The sequence below is a fragment of the Elgaria multicarinata genome, chromosome 5, assembly GCF_023053635.1.
Source record: "Elgaria multicarinata webbii isolate HBS135686 ecotype San Diego chromosome 5, rElgMul1.1.pri, whole genome shotgun sequence".
NCBI classification, from domain to species: domain Eukaryota; kingdom Metazoa; phylum Chordata; class Lepidosauria; order Squamata; family Anguidae; genus Elgaria; species Elgaria multicarinata.
Window position 1 is genome coordinate 108,360,312 of NC_086175.1, and position 21,515 is coordinate 108,381,826.

The 21,515-nt window shown below is 41.0% G+C and overlaps 1 protein-coding gene and 1 long non-coding RNA gene across 2 annotated transcripts; both read left to right on the top strand.

The window, feature by feature from the left end:
* The first annotated feature begins 1,661 nt into the window (after positions 1–1,661).
* Positions 1,662–21,512, top strand: N4BP2L1 (NEDD4 binding protein 2 like 1). The gene is made up of 5 exons (XM_063126982.1): positions 1,662–1,872; positions 12,093–12,217; positions 14,230–14,318; positions 16,751–16,827; positions 18,080–21,512. Exons 1-5 carry the CDS (start codon positions 1,724–1,726, stop codon positions 18,324–18,326), a joined length of 687 nt encoding a protein of 228 aa, XP_062983052.1. The 5' UTR covers positions 1,662–1,723; the 3' UTR covers positions 18,327–21,512.
* Positions 1,880–3,318, top strand: LOC134399129 (uncharacterized). Its single transcript, XR_010025481.1, has 2 exons — positions 1,880–2,317; positions 2,490–3,318. It is a non-coding gene; the product is annotated as an uncharacterized LOC134399129 (long non-coding RNA).
* Positions 21,513–21,515: the final 3 nt, after the last annotated feature.

The following is a 21,515-nucleotide window of genomic DNA, read 5'->3' on the forward strand; positions in this document are numbered from 1 at the left end:
AGAAGTGACTCCCACTTTGTTTAGTGCAGCTTACTTCAAAGTATGTGTGCATAAGATTGCAAATTTAAGGGACAATTACATGCCACATGGGTACAATTTTGAACAGAAGCGGTATCAATTCATAACACTTCAGTGGTAGTTATTTTTCCCAACCAAAATTTCCTGCTCATCCAACTGCGTCGTATAGTAATGCCAACCTTCATAGGGGTAGCTGTGTTAATCATTTGCAGCAGAAACAACAGTATCTTTAAGGATTAACAAATTTATTGTGCAATAGGCTTCTGTGAACTAGAGTATACAACAACTGCACGAAGTGTTATTCAGGCATTTAGCCAGCCTAAATGTTCTAAGGGGAGTGGTGAGACTGCTAAAAAAGTAGGGGGCAGTTCATCTGGTTTGCAGTCCTTTTAAAGACAAAACTGTAAACTGCTTTTTAATTATTTTTTGTTTTAAAAAATGGGCAGAGAAAATTTAGACGGGCAGCCCACCCCTTGTTACGGGCCCAGTGTTATCCTTAGTTGACATGGAGTACAGAGGGAAAAATGTAAACAGAAGTTGTGATACTTCAATGAAAGCTGAAACATATGCCAAACAAGTGGTCTGATTTGTTTTTGCAACAGCAGTAACTGGCAAATAACACAATGATCATAGCATTGCTAAGTTTATTTACTGATGGATGTCAATAGTTGCCCAATAGCAGACAGAGGACATTACAAATCTGTAGATGCACTACATAAATGGGATATTCATGAAGTTAATGCTTTTCTCTCAAACTTTCCCATGTCTATTAATGTCTGGTTCTAAAGTAGTTCTTTTGGCGTTCTGCTCCTTCATGAATGAACAATGACTTCAATGTCAGCATGACTTGAGCATGTCCTGTTGAACAAGATGGGGCATAGTTTTGAGTAAACGTAGGTACATTGATGGTGCTATATAAATAAATAATAATAGGTAGGAGTAGATCGTTAGTGGCAAAAACTCACAGCTGAGTTCAGCGTTGGATACTGGGTCACATTAATAACTGCACTAGCGTGTGGGGCCAGCACATCACTACTGAGGTAAAACAAAAACACGCACCCAGGCTAGAATAGTAGTATGAATTCTTTTAGGATGGCCTTCAGGAATGAGGCTTATCTTATGGGCTGCAGCAGCCGACCAAGGGAGATCCTCGCTTCCAGGAACGGCGCTTAAGGCTACAACACAATTCCCACGTGTATGGGAGCAAGCAAGCCCCACTGCGCACAATGAAACGGTGAAGGCCCACGGGCCGGCAGGGGACGCGGCCTTGCAGAGGCTTCTGTGGGCTATTTGCTTAAATGAAAGCGGAGGGGAAAGAAAAGACGACCCAGCGGTGCTTCCTGCTAGGCCATGCGCACAAATCAGAATTTCTGGCGCCCCATTTTCCGGGGTTGAAATCGGCCTTTCAGAGAAACCACAGCCCGGAGGCTCCGCCCATCCTCGCTGCGCTCTGACTGCAGCTCCCTCAGAGGGCTTCTGCGCGAAGGAGGGAAGAGCGGCGGACAAGCTTTACACGCAGGCTGCTTCTGCCACCTCAGCCGTCGGGGCGGAGTAGCGACACCATTTCCCCTTTGCCCCTGGAGGCTGTCACCGGCTTTGGGGGGGCGGAGTTAACCGGCTCCGCCCGTCCCAGTCACGAGGCGAGTACAATGTAAACACTCTGTGGCTCACCACGGGCTTCCGCAGCGGCTGCTGTTGCTCCGCTATGGAAGACAGCCTGGTCCGTGCCCTCGAAGGCCTCAGCCTCCAGCAGCCCCGTGCCCAAGGCCGGAGGCCTCCTCGCAGGCGTCGCTTCAGCAAAAGCCTCTACTTGCTCCGAGGCCTGCCCGGTTCCGGGAAAAGTACCCTGGCCAGGTAAACACCCCTCCTCACCCACATAAAGCGGCAGTGACTCCTTTTCTAGGCGTACTTCTTCGGTGCTGAATCTTTCAATAGGTGATGGGGCTGAAGACTGAGGAAATCGAGCTTGAGTAACCTGGGATGTTTTGCCTCCGTGTGTCAAAATAATGGAAAGGTGCAAGAAGGATGTAGGTTCTTTTTCTGACAGGGCTTCTGTCCCTTTAATTAGTGGATATTAAATAAATGTATTTCCACATCACTGTATCACTATGTTGGGAAAAGCTGAATCTTTTCAACTTTTAGCTGTCAGTTGTCAAGGAAAAGGAACACAGCTGGAAAGAGTTGGTGCTGGTAATGGTAGGTATTTAAAAGAGGACTTCAGAGTAGATCAGGAAAGCAAGAACAGGATCTGGAGAGGGGTGCTTTCACAATTGTCCCTGTCCAGAAGCAAATTCCTTTTGTAATTGTGGCCAGTGATCTCATCCTTTCATTTGTTCTAATTTCTGCTACTGCCAACATAAAAGATAAAATGTAAACGTGATGGGACTGGTAAGGGTGTGTTTTCCTGCTATTTGGGTCTTTGGGCATGAATAATTCCTATCCAGAATTTCTCTATCATTATGGGGCCTCAGTATGGCTTGGCTCTGCCTTGTCAGAACACAGGCTAATGAAATCATCAACTAGATACTTGGGCTGAGGGCAGAAAGCATTGCATGGAAAGCACAAACACACTGGTTGTTTTTAATGGTTCTGCATTTTACCCTCACTCGTCATTCTGTCACGAGGATGGATCTGGTAAGAATGGCTCTAATGGGTTTGAGGCAGTGAAACTCTTACCTGCTGTGTTTTCTTCTTTTTGCTGCCCCACGTCTTTAATTCAGAGATTTGAGTGGACCAGAAGCCTATAAAATAAAATAAAATAGTAGAACGTATTTACACATTCTTTAAGCCAGGGTTGTGCAATTTATGACCAGCCAATGCACCCTATGACCAGCCAATGCACCTACCAACCAAATATTGTTGCCTGCATGGCTCACGGCAGCCCCCACACCTCAAATCTGTTTGGCAGGAAGCAAAAGCAGGAAGGAGATTTACTGAGCTCTTTGTGGGGCTGCCATGGTTCACAGTAGTTATTTATTGTATTTACGTACCAAATTTATACACTGCTCTGTATCTAGCAAGATTCCTGAGTGGCGAACAAAAAAAAAAAACAGTCAAAATACAAAATAAAAATATTTAAAGTCAGGTTATGCCAATAAAACGGTGGCTTGTCATTCAAGAAAAACATGTTTAAATAAAAATGGTTTTTGAGCTGCATTTGGTTTATTGGATTACAAGTTGTGCATGTTAGGTTTCTTTAAGGTCAAGTCCTGAATTAGGACACCAATGCCTGAAGCAAGTTTGGCAACTTGTGTATCCTTTCATGTCAATAAAAGTAAATTGAGCTGAGCTAAAATATAATGGTGTCTACCATCCTTTGTTTTTGAGCACTGGTCTTGTTCTGTTGCTGCTTTTAAAGAGCATGCAGTTTTGTTTCTAACAAGCACACAGATCAGTATCAGTTCTTATGACGAGTCCTGTTGCTTGGAGACAGTTTATTTTTCATTTGTATTGGCTCTCAAAATGTGCTTCCTGCAAATCAGTCATGCAAACAGTTTGACATGAGCACAGGCTCTGGTTTTCGTGTGACTTGTTTTCGGAGGAGGTTATGATATATGTGGAGATCACCATAAGCACTTAATCATACTGAAAATATGTTGGCAGAAAAGTGATGGGCAAAGGAAGCATCAATGCAGCTAGATAATTTTAGACTCGGGACATAATGGTCTCCTGCAGGGAGGCGCATGTTCTTTAGGTGATAATGTTTATCATTTCACTTCAAAATGTGGTGAGCCTCTGCCCAAACTTTCTGTCCTAATAGCACCATTGAAGGGAAGAGTTAAGCACTTTCTTCCTGATGTCTCCTTACTGGAAATCATGCTTAAGTTGGAGAAGAAGCAATCAGGTTTTGCGGACATATGGAACAAATGGAATATGTAGTTCCACCCTCAGATACTGAGCCTTGTGAAATCAGTTGATAAATATCTTTACTGTACAATGATCACGTTTAAGGTAAGACAGCAAGTGCTTACAGCAGGAGTGGGAAACGTAGGCCGTCCAAATGGTTTGACGTACAACTTCCATCATTCCTTGCCATTGACTATGCTGGCTAGAGTTGATGGGAGTTGAAGGCCGAAAACATCTGGAGAGCCACAGGTTGCCCACCTCTGGTGTATAGTATTTACTTCTGTTGGAATGGGTCAACCTAAGCCTTCTCTTCCACACATAGGAGCCCCAGCATGCACAGATAGCTATGTCCTGTTCACCTCTGTATCAGGTACTTCTGCATGCAATGATTGCACCCAAGCACTGAAGTCAGTGTGGAAGTCAGCACATGTACAAAATTATGCAGGATTATACAAAACTATGTAGAAACTATGCATGGTGTGGATAAAATGGATAGGGAGGCTCCCCCCTCATAATAGTAGAACCTGGGGTCATCTCATGAAGCTGATTGGTGGGAGATTCAGGACAGATAAAAGGAAGTACTTCTTCACACAGTGAATAGTTAAACGATGGAATTCATAAGATGTAGTGATGGCCACCAACTTATTTTATTTATTTATTTATTTTATTGCATTTGTATACTGCCCCATAGCCGAAGCTCTCTGGGCAGTTCACATAAGATAAAAACAGATATACAAAAGATATACAAAAATTAAAAACCACAAAAACATGCAAAATGCACATACATTTTAAACCACTACAAGAACTTTACAAATGATGAGCTAAAAAACACTGCTGGAATGAAGAAAGCTTGGAGGAAACAGGAGCGGATTTATGTCTAGGAGGATTGTATGGTCCATTATCAGTTCTACTCCTCACAGCCAATTCCTGGTTTCTGAATTCCTTAAATCCTTGCATTTGTCTTTTGCATCATGGTCCAGCTGCTGGATCTCAAGGTTTTAGTAAAACAAAACAAAGAAAACTTAAATTTGGTAATCCTTGGATGGCTTTAAAAGGGGACTGGACAAATTCATGGAAGAGAAGGCTATCAATGGCTACTACTCCTGAGCCCCGTCTTTACGGAGGCGCTTTGGTGCCAGGAGGTGCCTTGCACCCACACTTGCCTTCCTTCCCAGCATCTGCACAGGAAGGCAGGAAAATGCGATTTTTCCTGCCTGGCGTCTCTTGAAAAGTTAAAAAAAAGGACCAGGGTGGAGAAAGGAATGGGGCCATTCCTCCCCCGGGGAAGGGGAGAAAGAAACGGGGCCATTCTTCTCCCCTTTTTTAAATTTATCGAGTCCTATTTGCAGAGCTCTGCAGATTCATATGTGGGGGGAACATTTCCTCCATCTGGCTGCCCTGCATTTGTTTAAATTCAGTAAGCTCTATATATGCGGAGCTCCGCAGATTCATATAATTAAAAATAAAAATGGCGGGGAAGGAATGAGGCAGCCAGAGGAGGACACAAGAGGGAATGCAGACCGAGCAGCATTGGAGGTTGCCCGGTCCTCACCACCCACCCACATTTATAAATAAAATCCAATAAAATCTTCAACTGTTTCATCTATGCTTGTGGTTGGCACAGGTGGATCCCTCCACCCCACTTCTCTATTGTTATGCACTTCAGATGTCTCCATAATGGAGCATGCACACCAGAAAACGGGGGCAGTAAATTCACCACCAGAGGTATCTTGCCTGTGGCTGTGTAATTGGAGCAGGAGCAAGGGTGAGAGATGAGGAATGCGCGTCACTTCTTATTACATGCAAACCTGGTTTAACTTATTGAAAAACAATATTTGAACGAACAAACATTTTGTTACAAAACATCAACAAAAATTTCAAATAAACATGATTTTAAAATTGTAAAAGGAATTCAATATTAAATTTCGGTGCAGTTTAAATGTAAAAGAAATTGAAGTGCTAAGCAAAACCCAAATTAACAGACCAAAAAGAACAAAAATAAAATCCATGCTACTAATGCTGGTCTTATTGTATTTAGTATTGTTGCACAAAACTTACAGTGGCATGTATATTATAAGCTAAGCATATTTAAAAGAGTGCCACAGTAGCCTGGCTAAATACTGTTCAGCTGGTGGCAAGATCTCACCACGCTTGATGTCTTAACAGCTGGCTCCCTCATCTCTCCTCTAAAGGAGCTGACAGCAGTAAAAGGGAAGAGCTGGGAGCACTAATGATGGGAAGAAAAAGAAGATGCTTTCTTCCAGGACACCAGTGTATCAACATGAAAAAGCAGGCCATGCAGACTTCATAGGCTACACTGTTCCCACAGTTACCTAGAAATCAAGACAGCTTAAAGATCCATTCTGTTTGGAACATGGGTTAGCTGAACTGCTCTTTACCGCCTCTACTCCCTGAATAAGTGATCCCTTCCACCTCTGTATACACCTGTATGCATATAAGGATAAGTGCTTTTTAGGTTCTATCACTGGTGATGGCTTTTTCAGCAGTGGCACTCCAATTTTGGAATGCCTCCTTAAAGAGGTGTGCTGGGCACCTATGTTTATTTATTTATTTATCATATTTATACCCCGCTCCTCAGCCAAAAAAGGCTCTCGGAGCGGCTTACACTTAGCAAAAAAGACAGTCCCTGCCCTCACGCTTACAGTCTAATAAAGACATGACACACAAGGAAAAGGAGTTCAGGAGGGAAGAGGTAAAGAGAGAGAGAAATTAAGTGGACTGGGAAAAGGGCTGATGGGATTGTCCTGCTCCTGAAGGAGGGGAGTCCAACTGGAGCAGGCCCGGATGTTTCCTCGGCCTGCTCCTGTCCCCTCGGTCTTTCTTCTTCCCCACAGGGCCAAGATGGCAGTTTGCCCTGTGGGGGTGGGGGAAGAGTCCAACAGGAGCAGGCCCCGATGTTTCCTCGGCCTGCTCCTGTCCCCTTGGTCTTTCTTCTTCCCCACAGGGCCAAGATGGCAGTTTGCCCTGTGGGGGTGGGGGAAGAGTCCAACAGGAGCAGGCCCCGATGTTTCCTCGGCCTGCTCCTGTCCCCTTGGTCTTTCTTCTTCCCCACAGGGCCAAGATGGCAGTTTGCCCTGTGGGGGTGGGGGAAGAGTCCAACAGGAGCAGGCCCCGATGTTTCCTCGGCCTGCTCCTGTCCCCTCGGTCTTTCTTCTATGTTGCAATCCTCAGCACCAGGCTAAGCCATTTTTAATTTGTGCCTTAGTATGCTTAATGATTTTAGCTGCTATTATAAACACATTTCACATTTTATTTATTTATTTACAATGTTTATATACTGCTCCATATCTAAAATAGATTCTGGAGTGGTGAATATAGGAACAAAACAGTAAAAGAAAGAAGATTAAAACAGCAAAGTAAAATTGTTCAATTTAAAACAAAGTACCAATAAATACAATGGCTGGTCAGTTGAGGAATGCTTCCTGGCAAAGAGTTGTTTTCAGGAGGTGCTGGAAGCAGCATATTGTTGGTGTTTGCCTGACCTCCAGGAGCAGGGATTTCCAAAGAGAAGGGGCCACCACACTAAAGGCTCTTCTCCTGGTGGGCTCAAATCAGGCCAAAGGTCCATTTGGAACCACCGGGAGCATGCCCTCCAATGACCTCAGTGACTGGGCAGGTTGGTAAGGGTGAAGGTGCTCTCTCAGGTATCCTGGTCCCAAATTGCTTAGGGCTTAATTGTGAGAAGGATCAAGAGTAGAAAAGTTACAGGTTACTAGGCAGATTTTGGTGTGAATGGTTGTTGTTTTCTTAAAACTTCATCTCTGACTATTCAGTTCACTTTATGGTAGCACAAAGTTTTTGATCTGAGAATAAGCTTCCAATGTTCTTGATTGTACACAAAATGCCAATCAGTGATACAGGACGCCATTATGCAACCTGGCAAGAATATTCTATGGAGGTCTGAAAAGTCAAAACAATATTGGTGCTGAGATCCAGCTGTATGTTTTCTCATAAGTGCAAGTACTTACCATTATATCAACTAGCTAGATCAGCCTTCCCCAACCTGATGCTCTCCAGATGTGTTGAACTACAACTCGTAATTCTCAGCCAGCATGAGAATTAGCCACGCTGCCTGGGAATTATGGGAGTTGCAGTCCAACACATCTGGTGGGCACTAGGTTGGGGAAAGCTGGGCAAGGTGGCTAATAAAGTATATATATAGGAGGTCCAGATCTGGATTGCTGATTAACCAATTACTCATCCCTCCTCAAAATCACTGGAATGTATAGCTTTGTATGTGTTATCAGCTAGCATGAGTGTGACATATAGTTCATATCCACTGTGGGGAAGAGGTAATGAAAATATGAAGTGTCATTTATTTAGTATTGTTGCACAAAATTTTACAGTAAGTATATTATAAGCAAAGCGTATTTTAAAAAGTTGGGAGTTTAGTGATGAATGATCATGAAGGCAATGACTTCAGGCTTGCCCATTTATCTTAGAATCATAGAATAGTAGAGTTGGAAGGGGCCTATAAGGCCATCGAGTCCAACCCCCTGCTCAATGCAGGAATCCACCCTAAAGCATACCTGACAGATGGTTGTCCAGCTGCCTCTTGAAGGCCTCTAGTGTGGGAAAGACCACAACCTCCCTAAGTAACTGGTTCCATTGTTGTACTGCTCTAACAGTCAGAAAGTTTTTCCTGATGTCCAGCCGGAATCTGACTTCCTGTAACTTCAGCCCATTATTCTGTGTCCTGCACTCTGGGATGATCAAGAAGAGATCCTGGCCCTCCTCTGTGTGACAACCTTTTAAGTATTTGAAGAGTGCTATCATCTCTCCCCTCAATCTTCTCCAGGCTAAACATGCCCAGTCATTTCAGTCTTTCTTCATAGGGCTTTGTTTCCAGACCCCTGATCATCCTGGTCACCCTCTTCTGAACATGCGCCAGCTTGTCTGTGTCCTTCTTGAATTGTGGAGCCCAGAACTGGACGCAATACTCTAGATGAGGCCTAACCAGGGCCGAATAGAGAGGAACCAGTACCTCACGTGATTTGGAAGCTATACTTCTATTAATGCAGCCCAAAGTAGCATTTGCCTTTCTTTCAGCCATATCACACTGTTGGCTCATATTCAGCTTGTTATCTACAACAACTCCAAGATCCTTCTCGTTTGTAGTATTGCTGAGCCAAGTATCCCCCATCTTGTAACTTTTCATTTGGTTTCTATTTCCTAGATGTAAAACTTGGCATTTATCCCTATTAAATTTCATTCTGTTGTTTTCAGCCCAGCACTCCAGCCTATCAAGATCACTTTGAAGTTTGTTTCTGTCTTCCAGGGTATTAGCTATCCCACCCAATTTTGTGTCGGCTGCAGATTTGATAAGCGTTCCCTGCACCTCCTCGTCCTTGGCTTGCTGGCTTCTCCTTTTACTTATTGATAACCCAAAGTGAGCCCTGCCTCTGCAGCTGCTCCACAAGATAAGTGACTGCTGCGTTTTGCAGCTCAGCCCTTTGTCCATATCAGAATTCCTAACTCGCTTTGGGGAGGTAGCTTTGAGTGCACTGACAGAGAGGTTGCTGGTGACACTATCTCCAAACATCTAGTTTCCATTGTTGTAGCATTACCTTTTTCAACAAATCTCTTCCATGAGAAGTCTGATACATTTCTGTTCTCCATTACTGCCATTTGTCAAGAGCAAACTTTATGCTAGAGATAGATGGCATCACATTTATTAATAATATCTCATAAGAGCAGAGAAGTCAAGTCCTGTTGAATAGACACTGCTGCCTCTTATCTGTACGCAAGTTAGTTCAAGTTCATTAACAGTGTGATAGTCTGGCAAACAGATTTTCATGCCTTGAGCTTGAAGTGTTACCCTCAAATGAATGCAGTTTATCCTAAGTGACAGGAGATTAGGATGTGTACCTACTCATCTTAGCATGTGAGCTTATATCATCCCTACATGATGGTGTGTGATTTTGTTTTTGGAGAAAGTACTAACTATATAGAACTACCTTACCAGTCACACTCAGCTGCAGTGGAGTTGAAAACGGTTTGGATAGTTCTTAGTTTGTTACAAAATGATAGCTCAAGGAGTCCTGTCCTCAATGGTTGTGATCTAATGCTGCCTGGATGCTTGCTACTATGCTGTGCTGTTGTAAGACCTGCTCATCCTTAGTACAGTGTTGAAGTTGGATTATCCTACTAGGACCAGGAATACCCATGTTAAAATCTCTGCTGAGCCACAATGTTCAGTGGGTAACCTAGGATCAATCATTTTCAGCATAATTTACTTCACAGGATAATTCTGAAAATAAAAGGGGTGAGGGGAGAACATCCTTGGAGGAACAGTCGGATAAAAATTTAATAAATTTATTTTGTTTATTTATTTCATTTCTATACTGCCCCATAGCTGAAGCTCTCTGGACAATTTCCAACAATTAAAAAAACACAACATGATAAAATACATTATGATAAAAACAGTATTTTTAAAAAATTAAACAGTTGAATACAATTTCAGTAAATATTTTTTTAAAAAAATAATAGATATGTTCAAGACAGCAGACGTAAATGCCCATCATATGCCATTAAATGCCTGGGAGTAGAGGGCACTTTTAATCTGGCACTGAAAAGAGGACAGTGTCAGCGCCAGGCAGGCCTTCATGGGCAGCTCTTATTTCATAGTTGGGGGCGGGGGCACCACTGAGAAGATCCTCTTTTTGCCACCTTCTGAGCCTCCCTTGGAGGTGACACTTGGAGGAAGCCTTAGATATTGATCATAGTGTCTTGGAATATTCAGTTTGGGAGAGATAATCTGCCAGGTATTGCAGTCGTGAGCCATGTAAAGCTTTATAGGCCAAGACCAGCACCTTGAATTTGGCTTAGAAACATATAGGCAGTCAATACAAGTGGGTAGAATTGGCCTTATATGACCAGACCTTCCAGTCCAAGTTATTAATCTGGCTGGCTGTCGCCTTGCTCCGGTGTTGCGTCGCAGGGGTGTCCTGGCCAACCCTAACCCTTAATTGGTTGCCATCACTGGACAGGGAGGAGAGGGCAGGCCAGCAAGCCAATTGACCACTTGAACGCCTCGGCGTATTCTGTTGTCAAGAAATGGTGGGTGAGAAACTGCAGTGGGGGGGAAATGGGGGGACGCATGGTGCAGTGGTGCAGCACTGCAAAGAAGAATGGAATGGGGTGGGGTGGGGTGGCGGCAGTGGCTCCTCCTCCCTCTGATGGTTTCAAACCCTGCGCTAGCTCCTTGCCATGGGGACAACCCGGCATAAGTGTAGGATAGTGGGGGCTTGAGGCACCAATGCGACCTCATATAAAGTCACTTTTTATTGAGGAGTTAGTTTTTGACTACACGTAGAAGAAGCTGGAACAAATACCCAACAAGGATGAGAAGGAGCCAAGCATTCATATATCTGTTCACACAGAGTTTTTGACCAAACTGCTCATACTTCCTAAAATTAATATAGCAGAACATGCTTCATAACTTTTTCCATTAGTGGGCAAAACTCACTTGATAAAATTGAATCAGCAAGAGACACTTTAGTTTCGTAGAGGTTGTTCGTTTACTTAGAAAATTCCTCTTTTCAAGTTAGCTCAGAAATAGTAACCGTTGTTCACATAATATTTACTATATGGAAAATAACTCAAGTTCTACTAATTCTCATTATTTTATTAATACTACCCTGCTAAAAATGACCTGCATTCTTAAAGCACTCTGTCTTTGCAACTATTGTGGTCTTAATGTACCATCTATTTAGGGCTTTTTCCATGTTAACTTCAGAAAATGCAAGCATACATGCACATGTGAAAATAATAGGGGAGGAGTAACATGCTATAAGATGGATGGGGAGCAAAATTCCAGATAGAGTACTTGGAGTCAGATTTCTCTCTACAATAGGTGCATTTATATTCATGACATCATATTAATCAATCAGTGGTTGCAAGAAGTGAAACAGCAACTGTTGATCAAACACCACAGAAATAACTGATCCCAAAGGGATCAAATTTGCAATTTTCTCTCTCCAACTTATGGTACTTCATATATACACCATGTATTTTCTTATAATAACAGGTTGATTGTTCTGTGATGGATTCAACCTCATTTCCAGCTGATTTTATGTTAATTTGGCGATTTCACTCAAATTGCACTGGGATAATTTGAGCCCCAATTACAGTGCACAGGGGTGGTTGGAAAATGAAAACCATCATTCCTTGTTGATCCATGCACAACTGTTTTGTCCTTTACTCAGGCAACTGAAACGTGAATTTCCCAGTGCAGCCATTTTCAGCACTGATGACTACTTCATGGAGGATGGCAGCTATGTTTTTGATCCCGATTCTCTGGAAGAAGCACACCACTGGAACCAGAAAAGAGGCAAGTACAATCAGTCCTAGAATTGGATACTAGGTTTTGCCTTCCATCTACTCTTCACCTGTCATCTCAGATCTTCATTATAAGTTAATGTCTGTTGCTTCTGCACTACTCATTCTATCAAAGTGGCTTTCAAAGTTGATTAAAACACAATACTTAATAGTAACTCTCATCCTACAGAGAAAATGTGATATGCTTATTATTTATGGCCTAAAGTATGTCCTTTGGTACGTGCACAAATATGCTTAACGTGGATTATTATAAATATGCCTAATGTAACAATGACTTGCACAATGTGTGTTCTCTAAACAGTTTACATTGCTGCTGCTACTGCTATTAGAAACCTAGGAGACAAATGTATGCCCTTAAGATAAATATTTTATACTAAAAATAAGCATGCCCGCTGCCACTGAACAAACTGCAATTTGTTTACACATTATGTTTCTAACTCTGCATCATCCCCATGTGTTATCTTCCCTTTACTTTTTAACATGAAAAGCAGGACCAGGAGAAGAATCCCTTAGTATCCCTCTTTCCTATCATCCAAATCAACTTGGATTAATATTGGCCATTCCCAGGAAAATGTTGAATAGAAATAACAACAGGTAACTTAGGGTCTATATCTGTCCAGAGAATAATTTTATTTAAATCCTATAAAGCTTACCAAATTGTAACCGTGTGGCCCAGTTCAGAAGTACATCATGTACACTTCAGCCTTGTACACTGTGTTTATATCCCACCCCCACCCCCGGTGTACTTCATTCTTGTACTGACTTTTACCTCTTTCTTCTTGGCATGCTGCAGTGAACCCAGGATGTTTTCAATTAACTCTACTTTTTGACCGTTTCTGAACCAGAAAACCATGGTTACCAGGATTGGAATAAACTGTGATCTTAAACAAACTTGAAACTGTAGTTTACAATCCTAGTTTGTTGCAATACTAGTAACCATAGTTTACTGGTTTAGATATTATTGGTAATTATGGACAATTGAAGATAATTGAAAACCCAATAATGGATTAATTGTGGCAAGCTGCAAAGGGAGGAGGGAAGGAGTAGCGTGAAGAGTGTGTGTGTGAGAGCACAAGGTTTGTACTTAATAAGCCAAAATATGTACATCTAAACCAGGCCATTGTGTGGGTCTGCCCATAGTTTTCAGTATATAAAAAAGAACATTGCATGAAGAAGACAATTGTTTTCAAATGTTTTGTGTAAGAAAGTCCACATTTTTGTTGCCTCCACTTTTGAAATGTATTTATGATGACCCCAGTATGACTGAGCACTTTTATTTTGACAAATTCTAAACCACTCTTTCATCAACAAGACTGTGTACATATTGACTATAACAACAAATACAATATATTTATAAGATTACAACCACAAAGCATAGAACCAATTCAGCCACCAAACAAACAAGCCAAATGCAATTGATGTAAAATCATCTGGACTGGGATGAAAATGGTGGCATTTAAGGTTTTAAATGCCTGGGCAAATAGAAACTATTAATTTGGCACCAAAAAGAAAACGAAGTCAACACCAGTCATGTCTCCTTCAGGATGGCCAAAATGGAGGCTCCACCATAGAAAAGGCCTCCATAACTTAGAAAAGCTGTCCCCAACCTGGTGCCCTCCCAATGTATTTTGTCTGCAATCCTGATCATTCTTTTCCAGCATGGCCACCCATATATTTCTGAGATTCTTGGTTATACAAATGCCTGAATTCTTTTATCCAGGGCCAATGTCTCCTTCCCTTTTTATTCCCTGTTTGAAATGGCTGTTACTCCATATCTGGCATTAACAGGGATGGAAAATAAGGAACTGAAAAGAAAACAGAGGAAAAACATAAGAATAAATTGCCTCTTCAAAGGCACTCACTTATTCGCTACATTCACGGCATACTTGTTTTGAGAAATATTGGATCCCAAGAGGATTTATTTAGGAAAACTGTATAAGGTACAGGATGACTGGTTCAACTGATTGTCTGGTCTTTTAAAATATTTACATTATTATATTACAGCACGTAAAGCAATGAAGAATGGGAAATCCCCAGTTATTATTGATAATACCAACATCCACGCTTGGGAAATGAAGCCATATGTGATAATGGTAGGGAAAACTATGACCTGTTGTCATTCTTAATATTTAGCCATGGGTCGGAGAGGTGAATTGCTAACACTATCCATAGCTACTGAGTTACACAGAAAAGATTTTGTAACGTGCATCTTTTTGTTTGTAGAAATTCCATTTTGCCCAAGCCCTAGAACATTTTGTGTTCTACCCTACTCAAAGCTCCCTTTTCATTGGGTTACATCTAACTTTTATTATGTCAATCCAAAGATCATAAAAAATGTGCAAACTTTTGAGATACAAATCAGGCAAATTTTACTTAATGAAGAGATCTAGAGATCTTGTGTGAACCACCCAGGGAGCTTCGGCTATTGGGCGGTATAAAAATGCAATAAATAAATGTATAAATCTTGATAGCTTGCATATTTTTGTGATCTTTTTGTTGTCCTAATAAAGTTATTACAATAATATGGCTTTAGGGATTTTGTTCTGGCCAACATGACTGCTTTTGTATTTAGCTACTTGGTTTTCTTTGAAATGCTAGGATTCTGAATAATTCTGATTCCAGAAACCACTTATAATTCTAAGGCAGGGGTGCAGAACTGTATGCCCTCCCTCCCCACATTTACCCCTCTAGGATCTCTGCAGCCCAGAGGATGTCAGTGGGCGTGACCACTGACATCATACCCCCTCAAGACACAGAGAAAGACTGAGTCAGTGCCGGGAGAAGCAGGCTGGTAACTGGCTTTGTGTGGTGCACATTGTCCCAACGAAGGCAGCATGCACCATGTGAAGTCACTTGGCTGGTGCTGGGAAGCCTGGCTGTTCACCCCAGTACCAGCAGAGTCTCCTACCTTTTGCCTGAATCCCTGCTGTTCTCTCCGATGTGAGAATGGAAATAATAGCAGAGTGGGGCTTTGAAGTCAAACACCAAAGAGGCTGTGTGTGCTAGATTAGAGCCATGGGGCAGAAGTTCACATCCTTTTCTAATGGAATATATCTGTAGATATTGAATGCATTGTGTAATACATTCCTGGAAACGTGCTAACCTTCTACATAGCTAGTGGCTTTTATCGAGTCAGACTTTGGTCCATCTGTCACAGTATGACTAGCAGCAGCTCTCCAAGATGCAGGTCTTTCTTGGCCCTGCTACCCAAAATGGCTGGAGATGCCAAAGATCTTATGCCGGCCAAGTATGTGCTCTGTGTAAGGAAATAATTTAATTCGGTTGGGGGTTAGTGACACCTTTAAAGGACCCTTTGCTGATATATACACATAATTCTTATTTTCTGAAAAGAGCATGTTCTCAGTAACTCTTTTGTTGCAGGGAACACTGGTCTCTTCCCTCCAGGTTGCACTACCATTCCTGCGAATTTAGCACTCAAACTGCAATGGGTGGATATTATTTGAAGACAGTGCACATTGCAGATTGTTTTGTGCCTGTCACGGGCACCTGGTGAGATAGTACCTGCCACTCATAACGAAATGTGATGACTTCCCCCATAAGTGGTTGAAAAATCACTGGTGAATCCAGCTCTAGAATTAGGTCAGTCTGCTAAGTTCCCTTTCTCCCCTTTTGGTTAATATAGTTTTGACAGCTTCTGCATTATTAACCTGGCAACTATTTCAGCATTCATAGCTCAAGACCTGCTGTCTTTAGAGCAAAAGAATTACAGAGAGCTGCATGTCTAACAGGCTTTGCTGCTGTTCTTGAGAAGGAACATTTTAGCCACTATGTCAGAAATGAACAACTTCGGTCAGACACAGTGGCAATGTTGGAAATCTTTGTCACCGCATATTTTTACCTTCACAATTTTGTTTAGAAATCTTCTAAAATTAATGCAAGCCACTGGGCTGCACAAAATCACTTTGACATTTACTGAATGCCAAATCAATTATATAGTATTAATACTGTGGCCATATTATTCTGAGCTGTGGTATTACTAGAGTTAATGTTGTCTGTTCCTTGGGAAATATACCCTATTTCTTCAATTCTAAGACACAAAAATGGGGTGCGTCTTAGAATCGCGGGTGTGTCTTAGTTTGTTTTTTTCTGTTGGTGGTACTGAAATTTGTGTGCTTCTTACAATCGATGGCGTCTTACAATTGAAGAAATACCGGTATAACCGAAATGGCCAACTGGCAACGTAGGATTGGAATTGGAAGACATGCTCTATTCTCTGGATTCATACCAATTAATATACTGTAAAAATAATATATTTAGGCCTCCATAAATTGTGGGTAATGTAACATCTCTCTTTTCCAGCTACTGGATTTCATGATAGTGAATGGATTTGGCTTGATTAAGTAGGCCAGAGGTCTACATATTTGCAAATAAGTGAGTGGAGATATTTTACTGTGGTGGTGGTGGTAGTAATGATGATGAAATATAATATGGGAAATATAGCACAGTATGGTGAAAACAAATGTAGTTTTCTGTTATGACACTATTGTGCATTCTTTCACATCAGGCACATGAAAACAGCTACGAAGTTATATTTCAAGAGCCAGATACACATTGGAAATTCAATGTTCGGGAGCTAGCCAGGTACATTACTTGCCATAATTAATATAGAGTGTGTGTGGGGGGGAGGTGCTTGAAAAAAAACACATCCGTTGGATGTCTGGTTTGCACACTCTTAAATCTGGATCCAACCCAATGTGCAACTGGGTTGCCCAGGTCTCAGTGCCAATAAAATTAATTATATTCACTGAGTATAGAATTACAGCCTTTAAACAATGTAATCAAGGTAGATAACTATATTGATTCTTACAAAAGGTAAAGCAAAACAGTTAATTGGAGGATGAGACCAGATCAAATGTAGTTTGCCACAAAGACTTATTTAAACACACTTTTTCAATATTCTTTTAAACATGTCAATTTCCATTACATTTTAAGTTTTCAGTATTTCAGGTTATTTAAACACACATGGCTGGATCCAAATTTAGTCATACTTAGAACAGACCCATTGAAATAAATGGAGCTTAAGTTATTTATGGTTATGATTAAGTCCCATTGATTTCAGTGGGTCCACTCAAAACATGACTAAAGCTGGATCCATCCTACACAAACTCAACAAAGAGCAATTGTAAATATAACGACATTAGAAATAAGAGTGATCCAAAGAATGACTGAAAGTTGCTGCCATTGAGTTGTTAGTCATTCAGCATGCTTTCAAGTGAAGAAAAGTGTGGCATTCATATTCCCCCGAACTCCTAAAGCTGAGGAAGAGGATTTCTCTGTTAGCCCATGCTATGGAACAAAAGCATTATAAACACAAAGTATGCCTTTGGTTTCCCTAGTTATGTGCTCAATGCTCACTCACACAAGAGCATTTCCACTACAAGAATACATGGGATCTGCAAGAAAATGTGCAGAATATCTTGACTCCAACAGTTTTTCTTAATATTTTTGCATTTTTGCAAACCTTAGGATATCCCTGGTCATGTTGAAACTTCCTTCTCTTTTGGCTTCATAGCTGTCAACACTCAGCTCCTGAGTTCACTTTTAGAGGGTGTGAGTCCCCTTTTAGGTCTAGCTCACACAACACCACCCCAATCATTCCTGTTTGCAGTGATAAATTTCTGAACAGGGCTGTCATAGGGATGGACAAAGTAATTCACATGATTGCAGGTATGGAAACTCTTGCTTTCCATTGTCCAGTTCTATGATTGTTGGTCCACATAAGCATAAACCTAGGGAAAGTTGAGACTACTTGCGCAGAGAAAAATGTGTTGCATGAATTGATCAGAGAGTTGGATATAGTGATATATTTACAACTTTTTTTACATTTATATAGACGGAATAGCCATGGTGTCCCACAAGAGAAAATAAAGCGGATGAAAGAACAATATGAGCATGATGTTACCTTCCATTCTGTGCTTCATTCTGAAGAACCACCCAGACATTTCCATAGGTCCTATGGAGTCTGCAACAACGGAGCTTATTCCCATCTGAATACAACATTCCCTAACAGAAGAGCGAATAGCAACTCTACCAATGAAAGGTCTTTTAATAGGAGAAGTGATTTCCACAGGGTCTTTTAGAGATTTTTATTAAGTTGTATAAGATTTTTTATATATATTTGTAGCAATTTTGTTCCTTAAATATTTTTATTTTTCTACTGAACTTTATTTAGGTCTAAAATCTCCATTTTTAGACCTCAATTTTTTCACTTGAATGTGAAAAAAAAACCTATTACAATATCCATCTGAGCCAACCCACACTTGGAGACCAATGAGCAATTATGATCTGTACATCATTCTTCCCAAAATTAGACTAGTCCCCAACCTCTTATTTTTAGTTTATTTCTGCAGCCTTGTTAATGCCAGTTCTTATACTCAACAATTGTTTTTTACAAGATGGATCTTCTTAAGAGTGCATACATGAAAAAGCACCATAGTATTTATTAGCAATTCAACTACTATGGTGTATCAGAAAGTATTTCCTTAGGTCAGGGTGCTCATATGGTACTAGTGGCAAGGGAATAGTATCCATGTTGACAGTGGTGCTATAGAGCGTTTGAAATTAACTCCTAGTAAGAAGCATGCACAGAAGTTATATCTCAGATAAATCGCCATTACTGTGCCAACAAGTATAATCTTACTATAGTGCAACAGTGATAGTTAGAAGTCTAATCGTGCAAGCCTGTGCACATCTACTTAGATTTTCTCCCACGTAAATGTGTATAGGATTGGAGCCTAAGGGGCTGTCTTCATGGTGCTGGGTTGGCACCATCTCCCTCCCAAACCCAACGCTGAGGAGGGAGCATGGGGTTTCTGGGTGGTCATCCAGGTGTCTTCTTCCTGATGGAAGGAAACCAATCGCCAGTTGCCTTCCACCAGGCACTGTCCCCAGATTGTAACCGGAGCAACGTCTGATGGCGAAAGTGCCACATTGATGTCACTCCAATTGAAAGTCGGGGTAAATCCCCGACTTTTTGAAACCCTATTGCGGAGAAGCTTTGCAGTGACTGTGAAGCTGTGCCTGCATCGTCTAATTGACGCAGTGCAGATCCACAGCCACCTTGGGGCTTTCCCCATGTATAGAAAGCCCCCTTGGTCTTCTGATTTCCATCAATATTATTTTCTTACCATTGGTGGTATTTGCTTCTTTTTACAAAGCCTTAGGATTGTATGCCATATGAGAGCCTTCCCTAAATCCTGGCACACCTGTTCATTTTGCAATGTAAAAATAGGGGGCTGGATCCAATCTAACAGTGCAATCTTATGCATGCTCACCAGCCCTACAGCTCTTCTATGATAGAAATTTCTCTTTATATCAAGAAAATAAAAATAGGGCAGTTATTATGAGTAATATAATATCCGTCCATCTATCTCATAACGCTGCAACTTCAGATATCTTAAATTACTGGTTTTCTTTTAATTAACTTAACAGAATGAACCAATCTGACTACATTCCTATAGACAGAGCAGGACAGTATTTAATTCATTGCAAAAGTAAGGGTTGTACATTTTTGATGTTTTTAGACTTAGCTGGAATCCTGTTTTCTTGAACCATGTGTAATTAATGTACAAAAGCAAAAGGGAGTCAAATTATATTGACTGAATCTTTTGAACTTTATCCTGGACTTTTGGAATCATACAAGCATGTAATAAAATCTAGGCAAAACCAAGATCAATGGTTTGTCTTAACTACACATAGCTTGAGGCTGTAAGGGACTCAGAGAGCTTCATTAGATTCATCCAAGAGCTTGACTATGTTTGGCATACAATTTGCAATTTCAGCAGCCCTCTTCTACACTGTACACCTTCTTCAGTTTAATATAGTGGCTTGTCACATGGTAAAGACTGTTTGAAAAAGTCAGGGCTGGGTACATTTTTTCAAATTGTGGCTATTGCAACCCAACCGCCAGTTGCCCAAAGCTTAATACCATGGAACTCAGCAGGGGTGGAGCCTAAAACAAAGCAATGAAGATAGGTGTTTATATGTTCTTTGAGTGTTTTAGTGGATACTGTTGTGTGGTGTTTTGAGAAGCAGCAAAAATGTATGGGTTGAATCTAGAATAAGATGCATGCAACATGGCTGAAAGAGGCAGACTTTCCCACCTCTAGCAGCCCTTCCAGCCCCCTACCCCAATGCTACACAGAGGCTCAGGTGATCCTGCTGTTTAAGGTAAGATAAGTGGAAGGGCGAGATCCTGAAAAATACAGTGGAAGCAGCTTCTATTGTCTACATCTAAATCTGGAACTAACCCATTGTAGTTAACTTTTAAAATTGTGTCTGCTGCTCCATTGGTTTGATACCACTATAAGTGAGCATACATTTGTGCTGGATTGTGGTCATTTTGCACATGCCTGGGCATTGTTTAATATAATGTTTGAACATGAATTTTATGTATGTTTAGAGTTGGTTTTCAAGGATATCTTTTTCCCTTCTGTTTTCCAGTAGTTTTAACAAAAGGCTATTGCAATAAGAATAAAACATGAAGGTCTTGCAATATTCAGCTTCTTTACATATTAAGCATTTATTTTCTCAATTTTGGAATGAAAAACAAGATCCTTAAAACAATTAGTACATATGGAACATACTACAGATCAGGTACCATGTTGTTTTCACTTGCAAATAATAATTGATCAGGGAGTTTTTGTTTTTTGATCAAACCAAATTTTGTGAATTTTTCGTTATACAAACAGCAGTCAAAGTTGCTGAAAACCTACAGGGGTGCCCACCTGATCGTGACCAAGTGCCCCCTCTTCCACTTGTTTCTCATAACGCACCCTACATGGTTTAGGAGGGCCTCCTGACCCTCTGTAGAGGCTTTGGGAGGCATATGTAAAGGGGTGGGGAAGTTCTCTTCCATGAATTTCCTTCCACTCATGATTCAAGTCATTTATAAAAAAATGTTTCTGATGTACACTGCTTAAACAATTTGTAAAAAGTGGCATTCTTCTTTAAATAACTAAATGATGCTCAAGATAATAAACAAAACCAATAACTTCTTTAAAATTAGTGTTGTTGCTGAACTGGTACCAGACCTTTGAATACACTTGTGTAAAACATGCATCTCCATAACTTTCCTGGAATTTGTAAAACTTACAGCCATTCTTGTCTTAAGCTGCTTATTGTAGAGCACACTTCCTTTCTTTAATCTTTATTTTGAGTTGAAATATGTGCAATAGATTAATAAGTCTGTACAGACATTTACAATGTTCAAATTGCAAAAGGTCATTTAAATATTAAAACATCCAATAAATTTACAGGGGCATAAATTA

Excerpts from the sequence above, each read along its gene's own strand:
- N4BP2L1 (XM_063126982.1), top strand. The coding sequence starts at position 1,724 with ATGGAAGACAGCCTGGTCCGTGCCCTCGAAGGCCTCAGCCTCCAGCAG. Across the intron at positions 1,873-12,092 it reads GGGAAAAGTACCCTGGCCAG|GCAACTGAAACGTGAATTTC; the intron begins GTAAACACCCCT and ends TCCTTTACTCAG. Across the intron at positions 14,319-16,750 it reads TGAAGCCATATGTGATAATG|GCACATGAAAACAGCTACGA; the intron begins GTAGGGAAAACT and ends CTTTCACATCAG.